Here is a 27,219-nt window from a genome sequence, read left to right on the forward strand (position 1 = left end):
TTCATTATAAAAGCAATATAAGATAACGGTAAGAAAGTCAAACAGAGCAGAACGGAATAAACTGAAATGTAAAGGTCTCACCCTATTCCAACCACCCATTTCAACTCCCCAGAAGCTATTACTTTTGCTAAGGGCTTTTCTATGTAGTCATAAGGAAATAATGTCTGTTTACTGGTTCTTTAAACAAATGGGACCATTCTATACATTACTGTTTAGAAGTTACTTTTTGTATTATATAATAGCATGGATTTGGTATCTTGTCACATACAGCTTGGCAAATAGATGTGGAAACAGTGGAAACAGTGGCTGACTTTATTTTTGGGGGCTCCAATATCACTGCAGATGGTGACTGCAGCCATGAAATTAAAAGATACTTACTCCTTGAAAGGAAAGTTATGACCAACCTAGACAGCATATTAAAAAGCAGAGACATTACTTTGTCAACAAAGGTCCATCTAGTCAAGGCTATGGTTTTTCCAGTAGTCATGTATTGATGTGAGAGTTGGACTGTGAAGAAAGCTGAGCACCGGAGAATTGATGCTTTTGAACTGTGGTGTTGGAGAAGGTTCTTGAGAGTCCCTTGGACTGCAAAGAGATCCAACCAGTCCATCCTAAAGGAGACTGGTCCTGGGTGTTCATTGGAAAGACTGATGTTGAAGCTGAAACTCCAATACTTTGGCCACCTGATGTGAAGAGCTGACTCATTTGAAAAGACTCTGATGCTGGGAAAGATTCAGGGTGGGAGGAGAAGGGGACGACAGAGAATGAGATGGTTGGATGGCATCACCGACTCAATGGACATGAGTTTGGATAAACTCTGGGAGTTGGTGATGGACAGAGAGGCCTGGAGTGCTGCAGTTCATGGGGTCGCAGAGTTGGACATGACTGAGCGACTTAACTGAACTGAACAGCTTGTAAGTACTGTATGATATTCCACTCATTAGGGATGCAGGAAGAAGTTTTGACTAGTCTCCTAGCGTAAGAAATTCAGGAGAAATGTCTGCAAAATAATGACAGTTCACAAAATTGTATGATGAATAAGCATCTTCATACATAAGTTCCCCACAGAATATAAGTTCTACGGTAGCCTAGCTTTTAATCTGTTTTGTTCACTGACAAGTCATGGGTGCCCAATACATATTTGTGGGGTAAATATATTTTCACATATGTATGGATCTATATAGATATGTTAAATTTCCCAATATATTGACCAGTCATCCTCCAAAATTACTTCTTCATTATATACTCTTACGGGACTTCATCTGTAGAGCTGTTTATTGGAAATAGTGAATGCTTGTGTATTAGTTTCCAGTTGCTGTAACAAATAACCACAAATGCAGGGGCTTAGAACAACCCAAGTTCATTATATTCCAGTTCTGGGGGCCAGAAGTGCAAAATTGGCTGGCAACAATGTGTTCCTTCTGAAGGCCTCAGAGGAGAATTCATTCCCTTGCCTTTTTCACCTACAAAAGGCGGCATTCTTTGGCTCAGGGCCCCTTCCACATCATTTCAACCTCTGTTTCCGTTGTCACATCTCCTTCTCAGACTCTCACCCTCTGGTCTCTCTCCTTCCTTTATGTGGATGCTCATAATTACAGTGGGCCCACCATGACAATCTAAAATACACTCCCCATCTTGAAATCTCTAAATGAATAATGTCTGCAAAGTCTCGTTTGCCACATAAGGTAACATATTCACAGGTACCAAGGGATTAAAACATGAACATCTTTGTGGAGCCATTACTTTGCATATCACAGCTGGGAATCAGGTTTGAATATCAGAGTTGTTACTTCAACAGGCATATCCTTCATATGTGTTGAGTCCCTGCTTATCATGTCCTGAACTAAATGCCCTAACTAGTTGACTGGTCTTGGCCAAATTACAAAAGCTCCTTGAGACTCCATTTTCTCACTTGCAAAAGTGGAGGGAGTCTCATAGGAATGGCCATATGGAGAAGTCTGCAGACATTCTTTTCCATTTAATCAACATTTAGGAAATACCATATCCGGTTTAAATCTTGACAAAATGTAAGTAAAGTACTAGACTAAGCAGTAAGAGGTAGAGAAACAGATCCTCCCGCTGCGTGATCAGTTGCACCCAACTCTTTTGCCACCCCATGGACTGTAGCTCGCCAGGCTCCTCTGTCCACAGGATTCTCCAGGCAAGATTACTGAAGTGGGTTGCTATGCCCTCCTTCAGGGGATCTTCTAGACCCAGGGATTAAACCGCATCTCCTGCATTGGCAGGCAGATTGTTTACCACTGAGCCATCAGGGAAGCCCTGTAAACTACTGACGTTGATATAAATCGGTACAGGCTTTCTAGAAGGTGATGTGGCACCAGGGATGTAATGAAAAACCTTATATATGTTTGTTCTCTTTATCCTAGTAAGTACCTGCTTCTAAGGTGCATCTTAGGGGCATGGTTGAATTTATGTCTGAAGATGCTCAATAAAGTATTATTTACAATATGACAGGGGAAAGTGGAAACAGACTCAATGTCCACTAATAAGGAATTAGGTAAATGAGGATGGTACATTTGCATTGCAGAAATCTCATCGGCCATATATATAAGAGAATTTGGGGGCTTCCCTGGTTGCTCAGTGGTGAAGAATCCGGCTGCCAACGCAGGAGACACAGGTTCAATCCCTGGGCTGGGAAGATCCCCTGGAGGAGGGAATAGCAACCTACTTCAGTATTCTTGCCTGGGAAATCCCACGAACAGAGGCGCCTGGCAGGCTATAGTCCATGGGGTTGCAAAAAAGTCGGACACAACCTAGCACCCAAACAGCAACAGCATTTCTTACAACTGAATGTGACTGTACAATTATCCTCAATAAAACTGTCAAAAACAGAATTTTGTAGAAGAATATTAAATGCCACGTTCACAGATTTATCAGATGAGAGCAACAAACTCTTGATTTAAATCAGGGTTACTCATTATATCAGTAAAATAATGATCTGTGGTGAGAATTTATATACCAAAAAAAAGACAGAAACTAAAAGCTTAGATGATGTTACAGTAGTAATTTCTGGTAATAGAATAACATTATTTCTATTTTTGCTTACTTATACAGTATTTTTTATTTTCTAATAATGGAGGTTGGGGAAAAGGGGACGTACACACAAAAGAATTCCTCTAATTAGATTACAGGCATTTCTACCTACAGAACCAATACCTAGGTGTCCCCCTAGTGGAAGACAAGGCTACACTGGGTACACCTGGTTGCGACTTCTTACAGAGCTAAGAACCCACCTTGGAGAAGGAAATGGCAACCTACTCCAGCATTCTTGCCTGGAGAATCCCATGGACGGAGGAGCTTGGTGGGCTACAGTCCACGGGATCGCAAAGAGTCGGATACGACTGAGCGACTTCACTTAAGAACCCACCTGCCAATACAGGAAACGTAAGAGAGGCGGGTTCGATCCTTGGCTGGGGAAGATCCCCTGGAAGAAGGCATAGCAACCCACTCCAGTATTCTTACCTGGAGAATCACATGGACAGAGGAGCCTGGCAAGCTATAGTCCATAGGGTCGCACAGATTCGGACACGACTGAAGCGACTTAGCAGCATCAGCAATTATAGTCAAGACCTTTCGAGAGAAACAAGAGCCTGAGATTAACAAACTATTCTGCTTATTCAAAAATTTTTTAAAAGAGGGGCCCATTGCAAAAGAAAGGAGCAAACCTCACCCTGAGTAGCAGATGCTACCAATCCTAAGCGCAGTCCTTAGACTGACAATTAACTTTTTCAATGGACAATGTCAGCGAGCTCAGTTCCTTGGGTTTACATCTCCTCTCTCGCTTTGTGATAGCTTGTGGTCTAGTGGGTCTAGGCCGCCTGACTCTCAAATCTAAACTACAGACGAGGTGAAACCTGAAGCCCGCAGCAGACACCTGTTGAGAGCGATAGCACCTCCCCGCGGAGTCCACGAATCTTCGATTCCTCTAGGTTCCTCTTCGGCTGCGTGCGGCCTGCTCCCGTCCTGTCGGGCTCGGCTCTCTTCGGCTACTTTCGGCGACTTTCGTCTAGGTCTCGGCTCCCTTCGGCTACACTCGGCTCTCTTCGGCCTGGTCCGGCCCACTCTCGTCTCAGACTCGGCTTCCTTCGGCTACGTTCGGCCGCCGCCCCGGAAGGGCGCCCATGGAGCCGGCGCCGGCTCGAACGACTGCTATGGCGCCGCTCTTGGAATATGAGCGGCAGCTGGTGTTGGAACTGTTGGACGCCGACGGACTGGTAGTGTGCGCCCGCGGGCTCGGCGCGGACCGGCTCCTCTATCACTTCCTCCGGCTGCACTGCCACCCGGCGTGCCTAGTGCTGGTGCTCAACACGCAGCCGGCCGAGGAGGTGCGGGCGGCCTCCGGCGCGGGGGACGAGGGGACCCCGAGAGGGCTGGGGAGCCTCCTGAGCGGACGCAGGCCTCGCGCGGAGGCCGGGCCTCTGAGGGCGATGCGGGGCCCTGACGCAGGCGGGAGGGCGTGGAGTAAGGGTCCCTGAGGTAGATGCAGGCCCCTGGCGCGGGTGCGGGAACGCTGAGACGGTGGGAGAGGTCCCGAGGTGGTTGCAGGACGCTGACGGAGGTGCCAGGACCCTGAGAGGGCGGCGGGGTCCTGAGGGAAGATGCGGGACCGTGACACAGGTGCGAGGACCCTGAGAGTGTTGGAGGGTCTCTTCGAGCAGTTAGAGGAGTTCATTTGAGGAGAATGGAGGTGGGGAGAAGGATCGGAGGTCTCTGGAGAGGGTGGGGAGATACTTGCAGGAGGATATGGGTGGGAATAACAAGGCAGTCCTGAAGTTGGATATTAAGGGACTTGCTGGAGGCAGAGCAGTGAGGTCCCTAAAAGAGAACAGTGATGGGGATGGAGGAGTCGCTGAGGGGAGTGAGGACTTAGGAGACGCTGTCTGGGGAAGCCTAAGCGACTTGGCAGCAGCAGCAAGCAGGGAAGAGGACGTCCTGGGGGTTCACCCAGGCTTTGGGACGAGGGGCATAAGGTCAGAAGGGAAGGGAGCTGGAAGCTGGGGGTATTGGGAAAGGGTCCCTGGGTTAGGGAGAGGAGAGGACCCTGAGGAAAACAGGATACACCTGTGTTGTGGGATGGTGACAGGTGTCACAGCCTGCGTGACAAGTCTGATGAGCCCTTAGCTATCTAGAGCATGTGGCCTCAGGGAAAATGCCAGCTGAGAAGAGTGACCATAAACTCCTAAGAGCTGGGGACCAGGCTGATTCATCTGGGTATCCCTAGTGCTTGACTGGGACTTAGCACAACAGGCGCCCCCCAGGAAAAGTGGCACGGAACTGAAGATGTGAAGGACCAAGGGTCCCACTGACATGATGAAATCCCCTCTAGGGGGGACCCGGACAGAACTAATAGTCTAAAACACCACCTGGGAAAAGGGTACCCTTGTTGTCTTCTCACATGGTACACGTGACTGCAAAGCCACCTCTGGCAGGCAGTATTTTCTAGGTAGCAGTCATTTAGCCCAGGATTTTAAAGTCTTTTTGTTGCTAAACTGCTAATACCATCTCAAGTGCAATGAGTCTTTAGTGCGAACCCCAAAACAAAAACAAAACCCTAAGTAAATGTCGATGGATTGATTAGTGTTAAGTAGTAATTTGTATGTTCATTATAAAGTTCATAATCTCTGAATAAGTCTTCATGTCATTTTAATTACAAATGCTGCTGCTGTGCTATGCCGTGGTCAGTCATGTCCTACTCTTTGTAACCCCGTGGACTGTAGCCTGCCAGGCTCCTCTGCCCCTGGGATTCTACAGGCAAGAATACTGAAATGGGTTGCCATTTCCTTCTCCAGGGGATATTCCCCACCCAGGGATGGAACCCACGTCTCCTGAATTACCAGCGGATTCTTTACCTCTGAGCCTTCAGGGAAGCTCTTTAAATACAAACACTTGCAACCTATTAAAAACTGCCTTGTATTAAATAGTCTGCTAATCCAGTTTAATTTGATTTAGGAGTATTTTATCAATCAGCTGAAGATAGAAGGAGTTGAACATCTCCCTCGCCGAGTAACAAATGAAATCACAAGTAGCAATCGCTATGAAGTATACACACAAGGCGGTGTGATATTTGCAACAAGCAGAATACTTGTAGTTGATTTCCTGACTGATAGAATACCTTCAGATTTAATTACCGGTGAGAATTTGAAGCCTTATTGTTATTTGCATATGTTTCTTTTTTTCCCATGCATGTCTGTTCTCTCTGCTAAACTCCAGACTAGAACCTTGTTGTAAACAGCATTGGATTTTTTTTTTTGCTCAGCATTTTGCTTCCAGGTGTTAACACAATACCTGACAACATTTTGGATGCTCAGTAAATATTTATGGCCTGAATGAGAAACTAAATGTAAGATTGACATTTCTGTGTGTTTTAAGCTCATATTCAGTCAATGCTTAGTAATTGACTGGCGGTTGCTTTTAGAAGCTAATCAGATTTGAATGTTTATAAATATTCTTTGTGTATCCCCTAAAGTAGTTTGGTTTTTCCTCTTTAAAGAGTATTTTTTTAACCATGATTTTGAAATTTTCAAAAAAAAATTTTCCAGTGTCTTTCACTTACAGTGTTACATTGGTTTCGGGTGTATAACACAGTTAATTCAATATTTTATAGATTATGCTCCATACAAATTTATTGTAAAGATTGACTGTATTCCCTGACCGGTACGTTACGTCTTTAGCTTAGTAGTTTGTGCCTCTTGATCTGCTTTTTGTATTTTGCTTCTCCCCGACCCCTCTCCTCACTGGTACCACTAGTTTGTTGTCTGTTCCTGTTTTTTTACATTTGTTTTATTTTTTAGATCCCACATAAAAGTAAAAACACAGCATTTGTCTTTTTCTGTCTGACTTACTTCCCTTAGCATAATACCCTCCAGGTCCATCCATGTTGTGGAAAATGGCAAAATTTCATTTTTTATTATGACTGAGCAATGTTCCATTGGATATTTATATATATATGTAGCACATCTTCTTTATCCATTCCTCCACCTGTGGATACTTCAGTTGAATCTTATAGGTAATGCTGCTATGAACTTTGCAGTGCATGTATCTTTTTCAATTAATGTTCTTATTTTCTCCAAATACCCAGGAGTGGAGTTACTGGATCATATGGTACTTTTCTTTTTAATTCTTTGAGGAACCTCCATACATTTTCCACTGTGGCTATACCAATTTACATTCCCACCAAGAGTGCACAAGGGTTCCTTTTTTCCCACAACCTCAGAAACACTTATAACTTCTTGTCTTTTTCACAATAGACATTCTGAGAGGTGTGAAGTGATATCTCATTGTTTGTCTCTGTTGGCCAGTGTTGGAAAAATGCCTATTCAGGTCCTCTGCCCATGTTTTAATCAGGTTTTTTTCTTTTTTTGATACTGAGTTGTATAAATTTTTTATACATTTTGGATATTAATCTTTTATTGGAAATATTGTTTGCAAATATCTTCTCCCATTCAGTAGGTTGCTTTTTCATTTTGTTGGTTGGCTTCTTTCACTGTGCAAAAGCTTTTTAATTTGGTGTAGGCTCATTTGATTATTTTTGCTTTTGTTTCCCTTGCCTAAAGAGACAGATTCAAAAAGTATTGCTAAGACAGATGTCAGAGAGCCTACTGCCTATGTCTTCTCCTAGGAGTTTTATGGTTAAATTTTGGTTTCTAGTCCATTTTGAGTTGATTTAATACAGTGTGAGAAACATGTTCTGATTTCATTATTTTACATGTAACTGTCTAGATTGCCCAGCACCACTTATTGAAGAGAGTCTTTTCCCCATTTTGTTGTGGTTGTGTAGTCACTAAGTCATGTTCGACTCTGCGACACCATGAACTGCAACATGCCGTTTCCCTGTTCTTCATTATCTCCCAGAGTTTGTTCAAGTTCGTGTCCTTTGAATTGGTGATGCCATCCAACCATCTTGTCCTCTGCTGCCCTCTTCTCCTTTCGCCTTCAGTTTTCCCATCATAAGGGTATTTTCCAGTGAATCAGCTCTTTGTATCAGGTGGCCAAAGTATTGGAGCTTCAGTTTCAGCATCAGTCCTTCCAATAAATATTCAGGATTGATTTCCTTTAGGATTGACTGGTTTGATCTCCTTGCAGTCCAAAGGACTCTCAAGAGTCTTCTGTAGTACCACAATTCGAAAGCATCAGCTCTTCAGTACTCAGCTTTCTTTATGGGCCAACCCATACTCTCACATCCATACGTGACTACTGGAAAAACCATGGATCTGACTGTACAGACCTTTGTGAACAAAATGTTTTTGCTTTTTAATACACGATCTAGTTTTGTCATAGCTTTTCTTCCAAGGAGCAAGTGTCTTTTTATTTCATGACTGCAATCACTGTCAGCAGTGATTTTGGAGACTAAGACAGAAAATCTGTCACTACTTCCACTTTTTCCCTTTTTATTTGCCATGAAGTGATGTTAATTAGTTGACCATGTGCTTGAGTTTATTTCTGGGCTTTCTATTTTGTTCCATTGATATTTGTGTCTGGTTTGGGGCCAGAACCATACTGTTCTGATTGCTATAGCATTGTAGTATAATCTCAATGAAGGTGATAGCTCCAGTGTTGTTTCGTTTTGCTCTTTGAAGTCTTGTGGTTCTAATCAAATTATTTGTTCTAATTCTTTAAAAAATGTCATAGATATTTTGATTTGGATTGCATTAAATCTGTAGATAGCTTCAGGTAGTATGGTCATTTTAACAATATTAATTCTTCCAATTCATGAACAAAATATATTTCCATTTGTCTTCAGTTTCTTTCATCAGTGTCATAGTTTTCAGAAATCAGATCTTTCACCTCCTTGGTTAAATTTATTGTTAGGTATTTTATTCTTTTTGATTAAGTTGTTAAAGGGATTGTTGTATTGATTTCTCTTTTCAATACCTAATACTTAGTGTAAAGAAACACAACAGATTTCTGTATATTAATCTTGTAGCCTACAACTTAATTTATGTATTCTCAAAGTTTTTTGATGGAGTTTTTAGCATTTTCTATATATAGTATATATCTGGAAATAGTTTTACTTCTTCATTTCCAATTTGGATGCCGTTTATTTCTTTTTCTTGTCTGCTTGCTGAGGGCAGCCCTTTTAATACTATGTAAATAGAAGTGGGAAAAGTGGACATCCTTGTCATGTCCCTGATTTTAGAGGAAAAACTCAGCTTTTCACCATTGAGTATAACATTAGCTGTGGGTTTGTTATAAATGGCTTTTATTATGTTGAGGTATGTTCTCTCTATCCAACTTTGTTGATAGTTTTTATCATGAATGGATGTTGAATTTTGTCAAATGCATTTTCTGTATCTATTGAGAAGACTATGTGATTTTTATCCTTTGTTTTGTTAATGGTTCAGTATTCACAAGTCGAGTTTCAATATTGAACCATCCTTGCATCCCTGGAATAAATCACACTTGGTCATGAAGTGTGATGCTTTTTATATATTGTTGAATTCAGTTTGCTAATATTTTGTTGAGGATTTTTGCATCTGTGTTCGTCAGGGATATTTTCTCTTTTTGTAGTGTCTTTGTCTGGTTTTGGTATCAGAGTAATGCTGACCTGGTAGAATGAGTTTTGAGGTGTTTCCATCCTCTGATTTTTTTGATAGTTTGAGAACCATAGGTATTTACTTTTCCTGTAATGTTGGGTGGAATTCCTAGACCTAGATTTTTCTTTGTTGGGATTTTTTTTATTAGTGATTCAGTTTTATTACTAGTTAGATATTTTATTTTTTTCTGATTCAGTCTTTGAAGATTGTATGTTTCTAGGAGTTTATCCATTTCTTCTAGGTTGTCCAATTTGCTAGCGTATAACTCTTAGTATATTCTCTTATGACTATTTATATTTTTGTGATATAAATTGTAAGTTTGCTTCTTTCATTTATAATTTTATTTGGGCCCTTCCCCTTTTTTTGTCTTGAGGAGTCTTGCTAAAGGATCGATTTTGTCTTTAAAAAAAAAAAAAAAAAAACCTCTTCGTTTTATTGATCTTTTCTATTGTTTGTTTGGCTTTTTTGGTCTCTCTTTCCACTCAGGTTTTTATTTTCTTCTTTCTGCTTACTTTGGGCTATGTTTTTTTTCTAATTCCTTTAAATGGAAAATTAGGATGTCTACTTGAGAAATTTCTTGTTTCTTGAGGTAGGCCTATATCACTTTAAACTTCCCTCTTAGAACTGCTTTAAGTGTATCCCGTAGATGTTGGAAAGTTAAATTTCTGTTTTCATTCATATCAGGGAATTTTTTAACTTCCTATTTGATATCTTTGTTGGCCTGTTGGTTTTTTAGTAGCATGTTGTTTAACTACATGTGTTTGTATTTTTCCATTTTCTTCCTGTATTGATTTCTAGTTTCATTCCTGTTATGGTTGGAAAAGATCCTTGATATAATTCCACTGTTCTTAAATTTACTTAAGGACTTAAGTCCTTCTAGGACTAGTATGCTAGTCTTTCTAGCATTTTTCACTTTATTGTATTTTTTAGTTCTGATTGGCTCTTTTTTGTTCTTTGTTGAAGTTCTCACTATGTTCCTCTGTTCTTTTCCCAAGTTCAGTCAGTCAGTAAGTTCAATCACTCAGTCGTGTCCAACTATTTGTGACCCCATGAACTGCAGCACTCCTGGCCTCCCTGTCCATCACCAACTCCCGGAGTCCACCCAAACCCATGTCCATTGAGTCGGTGATGCCATCCAACCATCTCATCCTCTGTCGTCCCCTTCTCTTCCTGCCCTCAATCTTTCCCAGCATCAGGGTCTTTTCAAATGAGTCAGCTCTTCATGTGAGGTGGCCAAAGTATTGGAGTTTCAGCTTCAAAATCAGTCTTTCCAATGAACACCCAGGACTGATCTCCTTTAGGATGGACTGGTTGGATCTCCCTGCAGTCTAAAGGACTCTCAAGAGTCTTCTCCAACACCACAGTTCAAAAGCATCAATTCTTCAGCACTCAGCTTTCTTTATAGTCCAACTCTCACATCAATACATGACCACTGGAAAAACCATAGCCTTGACTAGACAGACCTTTGTTGACAAAGTAATGTCTCTGCTTTTTAATATGCTGTCTAGGTTGTTCATAACTTTCATTCCAAGGAGTAAGCGTCTTTTAATTTCATGGCTGCAGTCACCATCTGCAGTGATTTTGGAGCCCAGAAAAATAAAGTCTGACACTGTTTCCACTGTTTGCCCATCTATTTGCCATGAAGTGATGGGACCGGATGCCATGATCTTCATTTTCTGAATGTTGAGCTTTAAGCCTACTTTTTCACTCTCCTCTTTTACTTTCATCAAGAGGCTCTTTAGTTCTTTACTTTCTGCCATAAGGGTGGTGTCATCTGCATATCTGAGGTTACTGATATTTCTCCCGGCAATCTTGATTCCAGCTTGTGCTTCTTCCAGCCCAGTGTTTCTCATGATGTACTCTGCATATGAGTTAAATAAACAGGGTGACAATATACAGCCTTGACATACTCCTTTTCCTATTTGGAACCAGTCTGTTGTTCCATGTCCAGTTCTAACTGTTGCTTCTTGACCTGCATACAGGTTCCTCAGGAGGCAGGTCAGGTGGTCTGGTATTCCCATGTCTTTCAGAATTTTCCACAGTTTCTTGTGATCCACACAGTCAAAGGCTTTGGCATAGTCAATAAAGCAGAAATAGATGTTTTTCTGGAACACTCTTGCTCTTTTGATGATCCAGTGAATGTTGGCAATTTGATCTCTGGTTCCTCTGCCTTTTCTAAAACCAGCTTGAATATCTGGAAGTTCACGGTTCACGTATTGCTGAAGCCTGACTTGGGGAATTTTTGAGCATTACTTTACTAGCACGTAAGATGAGTGCAGTGTGTCGGTAGTTTGAGTGTTCTTTGGCATTGCCTTTCTTTGCGATTGGAATGAAAACTGACCTTTTCCAGTCCTGTGGCCACTGCTGAGTTTCCCAAGTTCAGTGAGCATTTTTATGACTCTTATTTTAAACTCTTTATCAGGTAAATTACTTATCTCTGTTCATTAGGGTTTTATCCTCAGAATTTTATCTTGCTCTTTTGTTTGGAGCATATTCTTCTGTATTCTCATTTTACTTGACTTTCTCTGATTGTCCCTATGAAGTTAGGCAGCACAGTTACCTGTCCCAGTCTTGAATCCATGTCCCTGTGTGGGCATGTCCTTTGCAGTCTATGTGCCCCATGGGTGCTTTTGGTGGGAGAGCTGGGTCTGAAGAGAGCAAAGACTGCATCTTCCCTGAGGGTGCGCTGGTGGAGCTGCCTTGTTGGGGGATAGGGCTGGGGCAGGAGGGACTGGAGCAGGAGCCCGGTGCAGGCTGGCAGAGTGGGAGGGGTGGCAGAGTCCTGCAGGGCAGCTGGAGCACCAGGCAGCTTTCGGTCTGCTGCCTCTGCTGAGACGTCTCTGCATACTTGATCTCTTCAAGAGTGGAGTCTTGGTTTTCTGCAGCCCACTGGTAAGCCCCAGCGGTTTCCAAACCAGCCAAAGGGGCTCATCTTCCCCGTGCTGGACCGCTGGTACCCAATGTGGGGTTCAAACCCCTCACTCTTCAGAGAGGATCCCTGAGCCTGTGAGAGCTCCCTTATCTTCTGGGCCACCCCCTGGGGCTGTGGGTCCCAACGAGATCTCTTTTCCTCCTCTCCTGTCAGACTCCCTGGGGTTCTTTCTCCATAGCCTTGGTTGTAGGAGAGCCGTTCTACTGGTCTGCAGGTCATTCTGAGAGAGAGTTGCTCTGTATGTCATTGTAGTTTTGATGTGTTCATGGTGGGTGGGACGGTGGTGAGCTCAGAGTCTTCAAACTCTACCATCCTGATCCCAGCTCTCTCCCATGATTGCAATTAAACTAAGCAGTTGCTTAATTATTTTGAGAAGAATGGTTTAATGGTAGCCAGAATTAATGTAGAGATGGAATCATTTTTCACTGTTGTTTATCCTTCGGGAAACCTTTTCTGATTTCCCCAAAGATAATTTAGGGGCCCTACCCCTGTCCTCCCCAGTCAGAGAACTTCAGAACACCACACTGTATTTGCCTGTTTGTCTGTATCACTCATGAGATGGCCAGCCTCCTAAGAGTGAGGAACAACTTCATCCCAGGCTTAGGAACTGGTACGTAGTAGGTACCAAACACATAGATGTTAGGTGAATGATGTATGTGTATACTGTGGTCTTTAATGAACTTCTGAAGGGCAAAGAGGTGCTGGAATTCAGAATTGTCCTTCCTACTATATCTAACACATTGCCCTGAGCCTCGAAGACCCTCGGGAAATATTTAATGCATTAATGTATGAATGAATGTTTTTTAATGGAAATGTCATTTGTAATACTTCATAATTTTATGTCTTTGTTTTGGCTGTGCTGGGTTTTCATTGCTGAGTGGCCTTTTCTCCAGTTGCTCTGAGCAGGGGCTACCCTGTAGTTGTGGTGTGGGGGCTGATTCTCACTGTGGTGTCTTCTCTTGGGGAGCGTGGGCTCTGGGGCACGCAGGCTTCAGTAGTTGTGGCTCGCGGGCTTCAGTAGTTGTGGCTCCCGGGCTCTAGAGCACAAGCTTACTAGTTGTGGTGCCTTGGCTTAGTTACTCCATGACATGTGGGATCTTCCCAGATCAGGGATTGAAATTGCATCTCTTTCATTGGCAGGCAAGTTCTTTACTGCTGAATCACCAGGGAAGCCCTGAACCAATGTTTTATATGATTCATAGTGAACTGATTGATGGAAAGTTTTGCTGTACTTTTATATGTATCAGTTATAAGCCATGACAGGGCTGTACAGTTAGGGTCAGACTCGCTTGACTTTGAAAGGTAACGCCACTGCTTACAAGCGAGTTACTTAATTTTCACAAGTCTCAGTTGTCTCATTGCTTACGTTGAGAAAACAGTGCCTTGTGAAGTTATCATAAGGACTAAATGAGGTAAAATAAATATACTTGCTTAGTACAGTACATGGTACATAATAAATAATAGATAATAGCAAAAAAAAAAAAAAAGCTTTGTATAGCCCCAAATCTTCATACATTGTAATAAAATATTTTACTGCTTGTTGCCGCTGCTGCTGATTCACTTCAGTCGTGTCCAACTCTGGGCGATGCCATAGACGGCGCCCACTAGGCTTCCCCATCCCTGGGATTCTCCAGGCAAGAGCGCTGGAGTGGGTTGCCATTTCCTTCTCCAGTGCATGGAAGTGAAAAGTAAAAATGAAGTCACTCAGTCGTGTCCGACTCTTAGTGACCCCATGGGCTGCAGCCTACCAGGCTCCTCTGTCCATGGGATTTTCCAGGCAAGAGTACTGGAGTGGGGTGACATTGCCTTCTCCGTTACTGCTTGTTGGTTTCTCGTAAATTCAGCTTTACTTAAGTTGATAAAATGGAAAAAAGTATTGGAATGACCACTAGATGTCAGTATTACTCTGTGACTCCCAGTAACAGTTCAACCTGATTAGGCAGAAAGCAATCTGAGTCGAAGGACTATGCAAACTGTGGTTTATAGGTGGTTCCTAATTAAAATGCCATTCCCATTTCTGATGGATTCCCAGCCAGTAATGAAGCTGGAGCTGTTACTGCTCCTTGGCTGAATAGAATGCAAATGATCCAAAGAAATGAATCCTTTCAAACGCTGCAACCCCTGGGATCATCGTCTATCCCCCACATTCTCCCAGCCCCTGTAGAAGCTTTCAACACAGCTGTTACAGAGCAGTGTCCTGGGAGCATGTAACCCCCTGGGGAGTCCTGAATGCACCAGGCAAAACTTGTTCTGTCACTAGCTCTTAGCATCACTGCACCCACCCTCGGCATCCCTGCCAGCATGACTTCTCAGCAGTGGGAGAACTGTGAAAATATCTCCCCAGATTATACTTTCAAATATGCAGGGAAAGAGGATCCTTTCATTGTTAAAGCATATCCTGACATCTCTAAACAGACCTCAGAACACAGTTTCCTTGGTAAACTTAAAGGAAAAAAAAGTTACATGTTAGATTTGCATACCCAGTGCTGTAATTCAGCTTGATTGTCATTCAGACTATATGTCATTTTTAACATTAAATATTAGTAAAGATCACCTGCCAGTGGTCCCTTATTTGGCAGGAATGAGATCGGTGCCGAAGACAAAGATGACAAGATGGCAGGGTGCTCTGCTGAGTCAGGCGGCCTCTGGGTTTGAGCTCACCATCACCAGATGCCAGCTGTGTGACCTTGGGCAAGTTTCTCCATTTCTGTGTGGCTCAGTTTTCTCTCCTTTCTCTTAGGATTATTGTGAGGGTGAACTGACATCAGGTGTATGAAATTCTTTGCATTATGCATAGCACATAGTAAGCACTGTCGGATTACTTCTTATAATGATCTTGTGCCCAAGCAGGAGGAGGTAGGTGTAAAGAAATAATTACAGTGCAGCAAAATGAGATGCAAAAATGCGGCACTAGAATCGCACCCGGAAACCCAACTTACTTATACTTTTTTAAGGGGGAGGGGTGCGTGGTCCTCAGATGATGTCACCTAGTAGGAAGAATAGAGCTGTTACCAGACACTCATGATTTGGAACCTTTGGCCTCCGTTTACTTGTAGGGTGACCATGGTCAAGTTCCTGGTCTCTGTAGTAATACCTACCCCATAGAGTTATTGTGAGGATTAAATGAAATAAAAATCTGTAAAAATACCTAAGCCCAGTGCTTAGGGCTGGGATAGAATATACTTCTCTTCTCCCTCCTCCTTCTGGCTTCCAAAAGAATGACAGCCTTTTGGAGCACACCATTTTCTTAACTTGAGATTCACCTTTTCTTTAGAAAAGTCTATTTTTATTATTTCTAATTTTCATGTCCTGTTTCATCCAGGCCCACAACTGTGGCCCAGAAGCATACTTGGAAAAACCCACCTGCTAGGTACTGAGTATTTTCTGAGTAGTAGATTAGCTGTGCACATATACTGGTGTTAGCTTCCCCTGGAAAAAGGAAGTGGCAACCCACTCCAGTATTCTTACCTGGAAAATCCCAATCCATGGATTGCAAAAGAGCCAGACACCACTGGACAACTAAACAACAGCAACATTTACTGGTGTTCTTGAAAATCCTTTGTCTACAAATTCCTACTTAGCTATTTATTTTTACTGTCTTTGAAAAGCAGTTTGCTTGGCTAGAATAAATTTCAGTTCCATCTACCTCAATCTAAATTTAAATACTAAAGTAGTAGAATCTGAATTGAGTCTATTGAACTACTGGGAGTCATGGGTTACTATAGTCATTTTTCCAGATCTCAGGTGTGATAAGAATGGGAGCAAAAACATGCCAGTGAGCTTACAGCAAATATATATGGTACCTGGCTTGGTTTAGGTCTAGAAGGCGAGAATTGTCATAGAATGATTGACATCTGTGCACTGTGTCAGCTCACGTCTCTAATTCCCCACGAATCCTACTGCACCGCAGAGGCGTGTGTTTGTGGTATACGCGCATGAGAAATCATCTGGTCCAGAACTCTCTTTTTCTAATTAAAGAAACGTGTATATCCTTGTTTTTGCAATTCAGAGGTGTCATTGTCACATCCACCCCACAAAACAGATGTTTAAGCATTTTTTTTTAGATTTTTAGTTCAAATAGACTAATTTATCTTTCAATAGAATATACTCTGATTCTGAAAGTTGAATTCTTAAAATAAGTGAAGCAGATGTTCCCCACACTTCTGAAAGGCAGCTATTTTGCAAAGTTCACATCTGACTCACAGATAAAAGAACAAATGGCCCACTTGACTTTGAGAAACGCTTCCTCCACCAGGTCAGACACACCCCACCTCAGGGCCTTTGCTCTTACCCTTCTTCGGCTGGAACTCTTGGCCCACATGGTCACAAGGCTCACCCTCTCATCTCCATCCAGCCTTTACTCACTTAAGACCTCAGTGAGGCGTACCCTATCTGAAACTGAAAATCCTAAAAAATACAACAAACTAGTGAATATGACCAAAAAAGAAGCAGACTTGCAGATACAAAGAACAAATTCGTGGACTGTCCAGTGGTCAAGACTCCATGCTTCCACTGCAGGGGTCATGGGTTCCACCCCTGGTCAAAGAAGTTCCACACAGCTCAAAGTGCAGTGAGAAAAAAAAAAGAGCATATGAGTGTTACCAGAGGGGAGAGGGAAGGAGGGGGCAATATTGGGGTAAAGAATTAGTAAAATGTAACTATTATATATAAAATAAGCCACAAGGATATATTGTACAACATGGGCAATATAGCCAATATTCTATGATAGTTATAAATGGAGTATAACCTTTCAAAATTGTGAATCACTGTATTATATACCTGTAATTATAATATTGTATATCAACTACAATTTTTTTAAAAAAATTAAGAAAATTGCAAACCACCATCTCTTACACATACTCCTTGTCTTCCTCTGATTCACTTCTTTCCCTCAGCACTTGTCCCTTATAACAACTAAATGTCTTACTTACTTATATGACTTATTGTAAATGCCACAGGACAGCTTTTCGTGTTTTGTTTGTGGCTGTATCCTCAGCCTAGAATAGCTTGCCTATGCTCAAATAAGGCATTCAGGAAAACTGTGATGAATAAGTGAAAGCAAGCATAAAAATGACATGTCTTTTGTGCACTCTAAATTATGATTTTTTCCCCCCCTCAGGCATCTTGGTATATAGAGCTCACAGAATAATCGAGTCTTGTCAAGAAGCATTCATCTTGCGCCTCTTTCGACAGAAAAACAAACGTGGTTTTATTAAAGCCTTCACAGACAACGCTGTTGCCTTTGACACTGGCTTTTGTCACGTGGAAAGAGTGATGAGAAATCTTTTTGTAAGGAAGCTGTATCTGTGGCCAAGGTAAATAGCATTATGTGACCAATTTCTGCAAGAGAAACTGCTGTACTTTAATTTCACACTTTAATGTAGTACTTATTGTCACTGTACTTGACACATGCTAGTCAGGTTTATAACAGTGCACCCAAGTATAGATAAATGGTCACCACAGTTGTTATTCTTTTAATAAGAAAGAGAGATTCGATAGTTATTTTTCCGGTAGTCCAAGGCCACCACTTTCCTGTTCGTTTAGTGAAATCCCTAGGGATCTGGAGGCTCGTGTGTACAACAGAATTAGGTGAACTACACATTTACTGGCTAAGATTCTCACCTCCACTTTGAAAACTGTCCGTCAGCAGCGGGGAAGAGGGTGGGATGGATTGGCAGACGGGATTGGCATACATCACTGTATATGAAATAGAAGACTAGTAAGGACCTGCTGTGTAGCACAGGGAACCCAGTGCTCTTTAATGGCCCCTGTGGGAAAAGAATCTAGAAAAGGGTGGGCGTATGTACATGTTAAGGCTTCCTGGGGCCTCAGATGGTGAAGAATCTCCCTGCAGTGCAGAAGACCCGGGTTCAGTCCCCGACCCTTGCCTTATCTGAGTAATACTTCTGGCTCAGATGTTAAAGCGTCTGCCCGCAATGCGAGAGAGCCGGGTTCAATCCCTGGGTCGGGAAGATCCCCTGGAGAAGGAAATGGCAACCCACTTCAATATTCTTGCCTGGAGAATCCCATGGATAGAGGAGCCTGGCAGGCTACAGTCCACGGGGTTGCAAAGAGTCAGACATGGCTGAGTGAATTCACTTTCATATGATTGAAAGTAATCCTGAAGACATTGTCACCTGGCTTTCTGTGTTGCTTCTTAATTACATTTGTTGCTGTTTGGTCACTCAGTGATGTCTGACTCTTTGTGAGCCGGTGGTCTGCAGCACACCAGGCTTCCCTGCCCTTCACTATCTCCCAGAGTTTGCTCAGATCCGTGTCTGTTGAGTCGATGATGCCTATTTGCTCAAATCCATGTCTATTGAGTCGATGATGCCATCATTCTCTGCTGCTCCTTCCCCTTCTGCCCTTAATCTTTCCAAGCATTAGGGTCTTTTCAAATGAGTTAGTTCTTCACATCAGGTGTCCAAAGTATTGGATTTTCAGCTTCAGCATTAGTTCTTCCAATGAATATTCAGGACTGATTTCCTTTAGAATTGACTGGTTTGATCTTCTTACAGTACATTTACAAAAAGCTGTATTAAGAAGAGTATTAAACTAAGACCGGAAACACAGGGCTCTTACAGCTCTAGAAAATATTTTTTAAATGTTTGTCTTTTTAGGTTCCATGTAGCAGTAAACTCGTTTTTAGAACTGCATAAACCCGAAGTTGTAGAAATTCATGTTTCTATGACACCTGCCATGCTTGCTATACAGACTGCTATTCTGGACATTTTAAATGCCTGTTTAAAGGAATTAAAATGCCATAACCCATCGCTTGAAGTTGAAGATTTATCTTTAGAAAATGCTATTGGAAAACCTTTTGACAAGGTACTCTATTTCTCTTCCTTTTTAAGCACTGTTTGTGATGTTGTAATTTTTAAGTATGCAAGTTATTTTAATATTTATAATGTTCTCAGTAGGAATTTGTTGTCATTTTAAAATTAGGTTGGAGGTGATTTAAAGTATATCTTCTTTGGTTTACTGGAAAGTAATTTGTAGTCGAATACATTGATTAGTATCTAAGCATAATTCTGATTTTTGCAGTTATACGGTGACTGTCTCTTTTTTTTTTTGAGTATATGTAAGAGAACATGTGTAAGAGAACTTTCCTGGTGTCTCAGACGATAAAGTGTCTGCCTACAATGTGAGAGACCCGGGTTCGATCCCTGGGTTGGGAAGATCCTCTGGAGGAGGAAATGGCAACCCACTCCAGTACTCTCGCCTGGAAAATCCCATGGACAGAGGAGCCTGGTAGTCTACAATCCATGGGGTGCAGAGAGTCGGATACAACTGAGCGACTAAACTTTCACTCCAAGAGAACAATGAATAACCTTTTGCTCTGAAATGACAACATTTGAATATCTACAGGTAGAAGAGTATACATAAGAAGGCTTCATAATTTATTATGATCTCTTATTTGGAATAAAAATAATTTGGATGAGTTTTGATTACTGAGGAGTGTGAAACTTGCTCTGTCTTAAAATTACATTCTGAAGTGAGAAAATGGTAAGACTGTAGTCTAAGAATGTTTATTTCAGCTAATTTTTTCATCATAGATTAATATTAATACAGGTACATAAATGTCTAAGATCAAATTGTATGTCTAGAAAAAACTAAAAAAATTCCAGGCAGCTTTTTTTCTTATTTTTGTAGAACAAGTTCTTATCTTTCAAACTCTGAATCAATCTCTTTGTCACTAAAAATAATGCATAGTGATTTTTAAAAGGGAAAAATTTTAAGTCCTTATTTTTCTGATTCTTCCAAAAAGTCTTTTTACTGTGAAATAATGATGCATAAAAGCCATTCCATGTGTTTTGTGCCTCCGTTTTTAAAATTTATTCTAATTTAGTGCCTAGTATACCAAAACGCCTCTCACATTCTTCTGACGGTACATATATCTGCGTGGTGGTGGTTTAGGCACTAAGTTGTGTCTGACTCTTGTGACCCCGTGGAGTGTAGTCCGCCAGGCTCCTCTGTCCATGGCATTTCCTAGGCAAGAACACTGGTGTGGGTTCCCATTTCCTCTACAGGGACTCTTCCAACCCAGGGATTAAACCCAGGTCTCCTGCATTGCAGGCACATTCTTTATCAGTGAGCTACCAGGGAAGCCCCCGTATATGTCCCTAGAAAAACAAAATATAGCCAGATATGCTTTGCACTAAATTTCTGTAAATCATCCCCTGGCCAGTGAAAGTCAAAGTATTGTTTTACGTATTCATCTCATAACCAAAACAAAATATAGGCATAATTTGCATTTGTTAGAAAATTTAAGTTTTGTTAATGGTTTTAGAAAAGATTTTTACAAAAGATGATATACAAAAGACTTATATGTCCCAGTTTATCTAGGACAGTCACAGTGTCTGCCTGTTGTCCTGGAGTAATTATTAATAGTGTCATTTCATTTTCACAAGAGTTCCAGTTTGGACAGTAGATTATTTGGTCTTCTAAATATTGCTTCCGTTCAGTATTAAATGTGTTAGATAAGATGCCATGTAGTGAGACTGCTTCTGAAGCATGCTGCATTATCCCTTTTAGTTACAGAATCAGCTTGTGAAGGAAACATGCATATATATAGCTGTGGATGTATAGATACCTGCATAGTATATACATAAAGCTGTTCTGTGTTTTAGGCAATTTTTTAGGATCTTAAAAAGTATTCAGATTTAGTTGGTTGTTAACAAATATTTTCTCATCCTTGTATCACACTTAAAAATAATAATAAGCACATCTTTTACAGCAGCAAACTGCTGATACTAATTTGATACATGTAGTTTCCCTGGTTTATGTCTTCCCCCTCATCATCCAGCTGGCTCTCACATCTCTATCCATACAGGACTTGGCAGAAGTTAAATGTATCTGAATTACTTGCTTTGATTCTGCATAAAAGTGAATAATTGAGTATCTGATGTTTATCAGGACCTTTGTCTGCTAATAATGTAAATGCGGGTAATTATGAATTGACTGTATCTGATCATAAAGATTGTAGTGATGACACTCTGCTTTACATTTGAAAAATTAAACATTCTAATTAGAACATTCTGAGTCTTATGAACTTAAATTTTCTGTCCACTTCCTTGGGAGATAATGTTTTTTGCTTTTATTTTTTAAAACCATTGTGATAAAGCTTACATAACAAAATTTACTATTTTAACCATTTTTAGGTATACAAGGGATAATGTTTGTTCCAAGTATCATTTGTATTAATAATAGCTATATTAAATATCTCTTAGCAGTATTTTATTCTTGTTTTAGACGATTCGCCATTACTTAGATCCTTTGTGGCACCAGCTTGGAGCCAAGACTAAATCCTTGGTTCAGGATTTGAAGATACTACGAACCCTGCTGCAGTATCTCTCTCAGTATGATTGTATCACATTTCTTAATCTTCTGGAATCTCTCAGAGCAACAGAGAAGGCATTCGGTCAGAATTCAGGTGGGAGATAAAAATACTAAGATTTTTCTAGAAACTGATTTGAATGAAGTAGTAGATTTTGTTGGGGAGTCAGGTGTGCAGAGTGCTATATTCAACTACATGATATACTGAGATGTCAAATTATGTTTTATGTTCATAGCACAAGGATGTAGATTTTATTGATAGCTGATGTTTCTACCTACTTCTGTCCTGTATATTAATAAATATTCATATCCATTCCAGGCAGTTTTATTTCTAGAAAAGACCATATATCACAGGCAGTCCCCAGCTTAGAAATAGGTTGTATTCTGAAAGTTTAGTTGTTATGAACTTAAAATTCATTTCCCCAAAGAAACGGCAAGGGAATATGGAGTTTCATTAGCCAAAGAATGAGAAGAGATTTGTAGAGAAGCGTACATATGCCACTGTCCACCGACTGGATTTTCTACCAGTCACATTCTTGCCTCACTACTGTGACCTTTCTCACTGTCTGGCAAGACCAGCGATTTTTAAAGTGTGGCCCAGGGGCCCCTGGGGCCAAGATTTAATAAAGTTAATATTTCTTATTGCTTCACCAGAGACTTTCTTGAGTCATAAACTACAAATGCACAGTGTTGAAGAATGCATTGATTGCTAGTGAACTTTGGGTCCACTGCCTTCATCTGTGCTTGGGCACCAGCAGCATAACCCACTGATGCTTTTGCACCATTATTAGAAATGTCAACGTAGTGGGGGAAATTCAGTAATAGTATTAGTATGAGAGTAGTTTTGAGGTCACAGACCATCCCCCTGAAAACATCTTGGGAACCCCCAGGGATCTGTAGGCCGCACTTTGAAAACCACCAGTCTAGCCAGTGACAGAGACCATAACAAGGGAGGTGTAGTTGGGAGATGAATAAGCTGGTGACTGGTTGATATACAGGTCATGTGACCTTCAGAGAGTCTCTGAAGTTAACCATAAATTGAAGGCTTTTTTGTTTTCCGCTTAACTTTTTATGTTAGGTTGGCTCTTTCTTGACTCCAGCACCTCAATGTTTGTAAATGCTCGAGCAAGGGTTTATCATGTTCCAGATGCAAAAATGACTAGAAAAAGCAAACTTCCTGAAAAACTGGAGATTAAAGAACAAGGTATCTTGTATGATTAAGTCTTCAAACTTGTCTTTATATTTGGCGTGGAAATGCTTATCATGATACAGTATAACTTTAAATCTCATTCGACTGTGTGAAAAATATGTGACTGCATTTAATTACTTGTTACATGTAACATATGTGATCTATGTTAAAAAATATTTGGAATGGATTCATTGGCAGGGGATTCCAAATAACAAAACACCAAGTATCAATCAAAAGTATTCTTACTACTACATAAGAATGGTTGATTTTTTTTTTTAACTTCAGAATAATTACTATTTGGGCATGTAAGGTCTTAGTGGACTGTTTTAACATCCCATTTCAATTCAGTTCAGTCCCTTAGTCGTGTCTGACTCTTTGCAACCCCATGTACTGCAGCACGCCAGGCCTCCCTGTCCGTCATCAACTCCCGGAGTTTACTCAGACTCATGTCCATTGAGTCAGTGATGCCATCTAACCATGTCATCCTCTGTCATCCCCTCCTCCCACCTTCAATCTTTCCCAGCATCAAGGTCTTTTCAGATGAGTCAGTTCTTCACATCAGGTGGCCAAAGTATTAGAGCTTCAGCTTCAGCATCAGTCCTTCCAATGAATATTCAGGACTGATTTCCTATAGGATGGATTGGTTGGATCTCCTTGCAGTCCAGGGGACTCTCAAAAATGTTCTCCAGCATCACAGTTCAAAAGCATCAATTCTTTGGCACTCACCTTTCTTTATAGTCCACCTCTCACATCCATACATGACCACTGGAAAAACCATAGCTTTGACTAGACGGACCTTCATTGGCAAAGTAATGTCTCTGCTTTTTAATATGCTGTCTAGGTTGGTCATAACTTTTCTTCCAAGGAGCAAGTGTCTTTTAATTTTGTGGCTGCAGTCACCATCTGCAGTGACTTTGAAGCCCAAGAAAATAAAGTCTGTTACTGTTTCCACTGTTTGCCCATCTATTTCCCATGAAGTGATGGGACCAGATGCCATGATCTTCATTTTCTGAATGTTGAGCTTTAAGCCAACTTTTCGCTCTCCTCTTTCACTTTCATCAAGAGGCTCTTTAGTTCTTCTTCACTTTCTACCATAACGGTGGTGTCATCTGCGTATCTGAGGTTATTGATATTTTTCCTGACAATCTTGATTCCAGTTGTGCTTCATCCAGCCCAGCATTTCTCATGATGTACTCTGCATATAAGTTAAATAAGCAGGGTGACAATATACAGCCTTGATGTACCCCTTTCCCTGTTTGGAACCAGTCCATTGTTCCATGTCTGATTCTAACTATTGCTTCCTGACCTGCATACAGATTTCTCAAGAGGCAGGTCAGGTAGTCTGGTATTCCCATTTCTTTAAGAATTTTCTTTTTAGCTTTTAGGAAACAGAGGTACTAGAATGAGGCAAATAATGGATTCTATTTCACACTTATCTATAACTATTATAATAAATATATAGTGAATATTGTTGGCTTTTTAAGCCATGAAAGTGGAAGTCGCTCAGCCGTGTCCGACTCTTTGCCACTGGACAGTCCATGGAATTCTCCAGGCCAGAATGCTAGAGTGGGTAGCCTTTCCCTTCTCCAGGGGATCTTCTTCCCAACCCAGGAATCGAACCCAGGTCTCCCTCATTGCGGGCAGATTCCTTACCAGCTGAGCCACCAGGGAAGCCCAAGAATACTAGAGTGGGTAGCCTATCCCTTCTGCAGCAGATTTTCCCAACCCAGGAATAGAACCATGGTCTCCTGCATTGCAGGTGGATTCTTTACCAGCTGAGCTACCATGCTTATGTCCTGCCTAGTGCAAAGATCTATTTCAAAACGTAATTAAATGCATTAGAAATACGTTTGCGTACTTACAGAAATAAAAGTTTTATTGTTGTCTCCTTAATCTCGTGTTCAGCATTAGGAAAATCATGGAGATTTTAGAAATAATAAAAACTGTTATTCTGTACTGATTCCTTTATTTTGTGTAGCAGTTTATATATAACATCACAGTTGACAACTGACACGTAATCATCTCTTATCAGTGATCATGCATATGACTTTCTGTCAAGGCGTTATGGAGCCTGTGTTAATCTGGGTTTGAACTGTCTTCATTTAGACCATAAGGAGACCTTCTCAAGAATCTGGATTCTCTCTGTAGAGCGTTATGAAGGAAGTGCAAAAGAATGGGCTTATAGAACGATGCTTGTGTTATTTGTTGTTTTCAAAGCCTTTGGAATACTTTATGGATAAACATTATCACATAGAATGAGATTATCGTTTATTTCTGTACAGAAACAAAAAAAGAACTGGTCCTAGAAAGCAACCCAAAGTGGGCAGCACTCACAGAAGTTTTGAAGGAAATTGAGGCAGAGAATAAGGAGAGTGAAGTCCTTGGTGGTCCAGGTAGGAAAAAAGGAGATGATGACATTGGCCTTCAAAATCTGGCAAATGAGTCCTTTTGATTAGCTCTTTAAAAATAACTTAACACTATTATTTTGTCTGTAGAATAAGAAGAATAAGTGCCACATCACCCAAATCTTAGTGACAACTTCCTTTCTGTTCATTGGATGGTTTTCTCCAAGTTCAGTCATTGTATTTTCATGAAAGCAGGTTGTTTTACTGGTTGAGTTCTTGGGAAAACGTCTATTTAAAGATATAGCTAATCAGCTATTACATATAAAATGGATAAACAACAAGGTCCTACTATATAGCACAGGAAACTCAAATCAATGTCCTGTGATAAACTGTAATGGAAAAGAGTATTAAAAAGAATGTGTATATGTCTATACCTGAGTCACTTTGCTGTACAGCAGAAATTAGCACAACATTATAAATCAACCAGGCTTCAGTTTAGAAAAATAAAAGATGCAGCTAATCTCCACATATATGTTCACCAGGCTTTAAAGCTTAAAGTCTGGAATCCCCAAGGAGAAAGCTAATGGGCTTATGTTTTAAGTTGTCAGCAAGTCTTTTCAAAGAAGCCTTAATTGGTCTATGGAGTAACATTGGCCTAGCCCTAAAGAAATTCCAAGTTTTAGGGCTACTCTCTTCAAACATTAGCACCATAGACTAAACCTGAGCTAAGTTTTTAAAATAGATAAAAAATAAAACTAAATTTTAAGGACTATCTGTTGGGACTTTGACTCCTATAAATCAATAAAGGCAAGCACAGAGTCCTTATATGAGTATTATTCTGTGATATTATCATAGAACATATGGTGCTGAGATTTATGACCCTAAGTCATACATACCCACTTAGACAAAGTGAAAAGTATGAAGAAAAAAGAAAAGGGGGAACATTATGTCTTGCAGCCACTGTTAACCCTGACATATTTCCTTCCTAGTTTTCTTCTGTATATTTTCTGTTTCACGTTGTTATAGTATAGCTATAACACTATAAAGTTATAGTGTAGGTTAATTCTGGATGTAGAATTAATGAGTCAAATGATACTGACATTTTCAAAGTTCTCAAAACATATTACCACATTGATACATAGAAAATTTTTTTTCTTTTTTTTTTTTATCAATTGTCATTTCTTTTGGAAATACAAGACCTTGTCTCTTTTTCACCTAGCTAGCATTGACTGAAGATGCTGTATATATTTGTGTGTATCTGCATGTATCACATACATATAACAGTTTTATTAATTTGATTGGAGAAAAATATTTCTCTAGTTAGACATTTTGATGTTTAGGGAACTCAGTATTTTCTCAGATGCATTTCTTCCTTTGTGAATTGTGCTAGTTTCCTTTGCTGGTTTAAGGTGTGTCCTTAGTTTGTATCAGCTTTTTTTTTTTTTGTATCAGCTTTTTATACTTTGAAGATACTAACATTTATCATAGTTGTATAAAGTTATATTTTGTCTTTAGCTCTTTTTTAAGATTAGAAATGGATTTATCTAGAGAGAGAACATTCTGTAGACAGAATGCGGTCCATCTCAAAAGGCTTGAGAGCAGCCTGTCTTTACTTTTATAATGCACAGTTAATTCTCCTATGTATTGAGTCGGTCTTAGTTTACGGATATCAATCTTCTCTGAGATTTCTTCCATTGCTTTTAAGCCCGGAAAATCATCCTCATATGGAGAGATGGAGAAGAGTCATCTTTTTTTTTTATGATTTATTATTTAACATTTGACTTTGTAATCCATTTGGAATTTATTTTAGTATTTCCAGATCCTCTGGAAGATTGTTAATTAAAAAGAGCTCCTTTAAAGCCT

The 27,219-nt window shown here is 40.5% G+C and overlaps 1 protein-coding gene and 1 long non-coding RNA gene across 4 annotated transcripts in view; one reads left to right on the forward strand and one right to left on the reverse strand.

Moving 5' to 3' along the window:
• The window catches only part of LOC132658585 (uncharacterized), a 97,813-nt gene extending 93,811 nt beyond the window's left edge, over positions 1-4,002 (reverse strand). The window contains exons 1-3 of one of the 2 annotated variants that reach the window (XR_009598416.1): positions 3,692-4,002; positions 3,484-3,591; positions 3,255-3,388 (exon numbers count right to left, since the gene is read on the reverse strand). This is a non-coding gene — a long non-coding RNA (uncharacterized LOC132658585). The remainder of the gene's footprint in view (positions 1-3,254; positions 3,389-3,483; positions 3,592-3,691) is intronic. The other variant, XR_009598417.1, reaches the window with a different exon arrangement.
• A 128-nt stretch (positions 4,003-4,130) lies between these two features.
• The window catches only part of ERCC4 (ERCC excision repair 4, endonuclease catalytic subunit), a 40,946-nt gene continuing 17,857 nt past the window's right edge, over positions 4,131-27,219 (forward strand). Inside the window, exons 1-7 of one of the 2 annotated variants that reach the window (XM_027961116.3) lie at positions 4,131-4,346; positions 5,971-6,151; positions 17,606-17,801; positions 19,107-19,314; positions 21,739-21,919; positions 22,901-23,026; positions 25,294-25,404. In XM_027961116.3, coding sequence (XP_027816917.1) covers positions 4,143-4,346; positions 5,971-6,151; positions 17,606-17,801; positions 19,107-19,314; positions 21,739-21,919; positions 22,901-23,026; positions 25,294-25,404 — 1,207 coding nt within the window. In that variant the 5' untranslated portion in view covers positions 4,131-4,142. The remainder of the gene's footprint in view (positions 4,347-5,970; positions 6,152-17,605; positions 17,802-19,106; positions 19,315-21,738; positions 21,920-22,900; positions 23,027-25,293; positions 25,405-27,219) is intronic. The other variant, XM_042240508.2, reaches the window with a different exon arrangement.

Source organism: Ovis aries, chromosome 24 (assembly GCF_016772045.2).
Source record: "Ovis aries strain OAR_USU_Benz2616 breed Rambouillet chromosome 24, ARS-UI_Ramb_v3.0, whole genome shotgun sequence".
In the NCBI taxonomy this organism is placed as follows: Eukaryota; Metazoa; Chordata; class Mammalia; order Artiodactyla; family Bovidae; genus Ovis; species Ovis aries.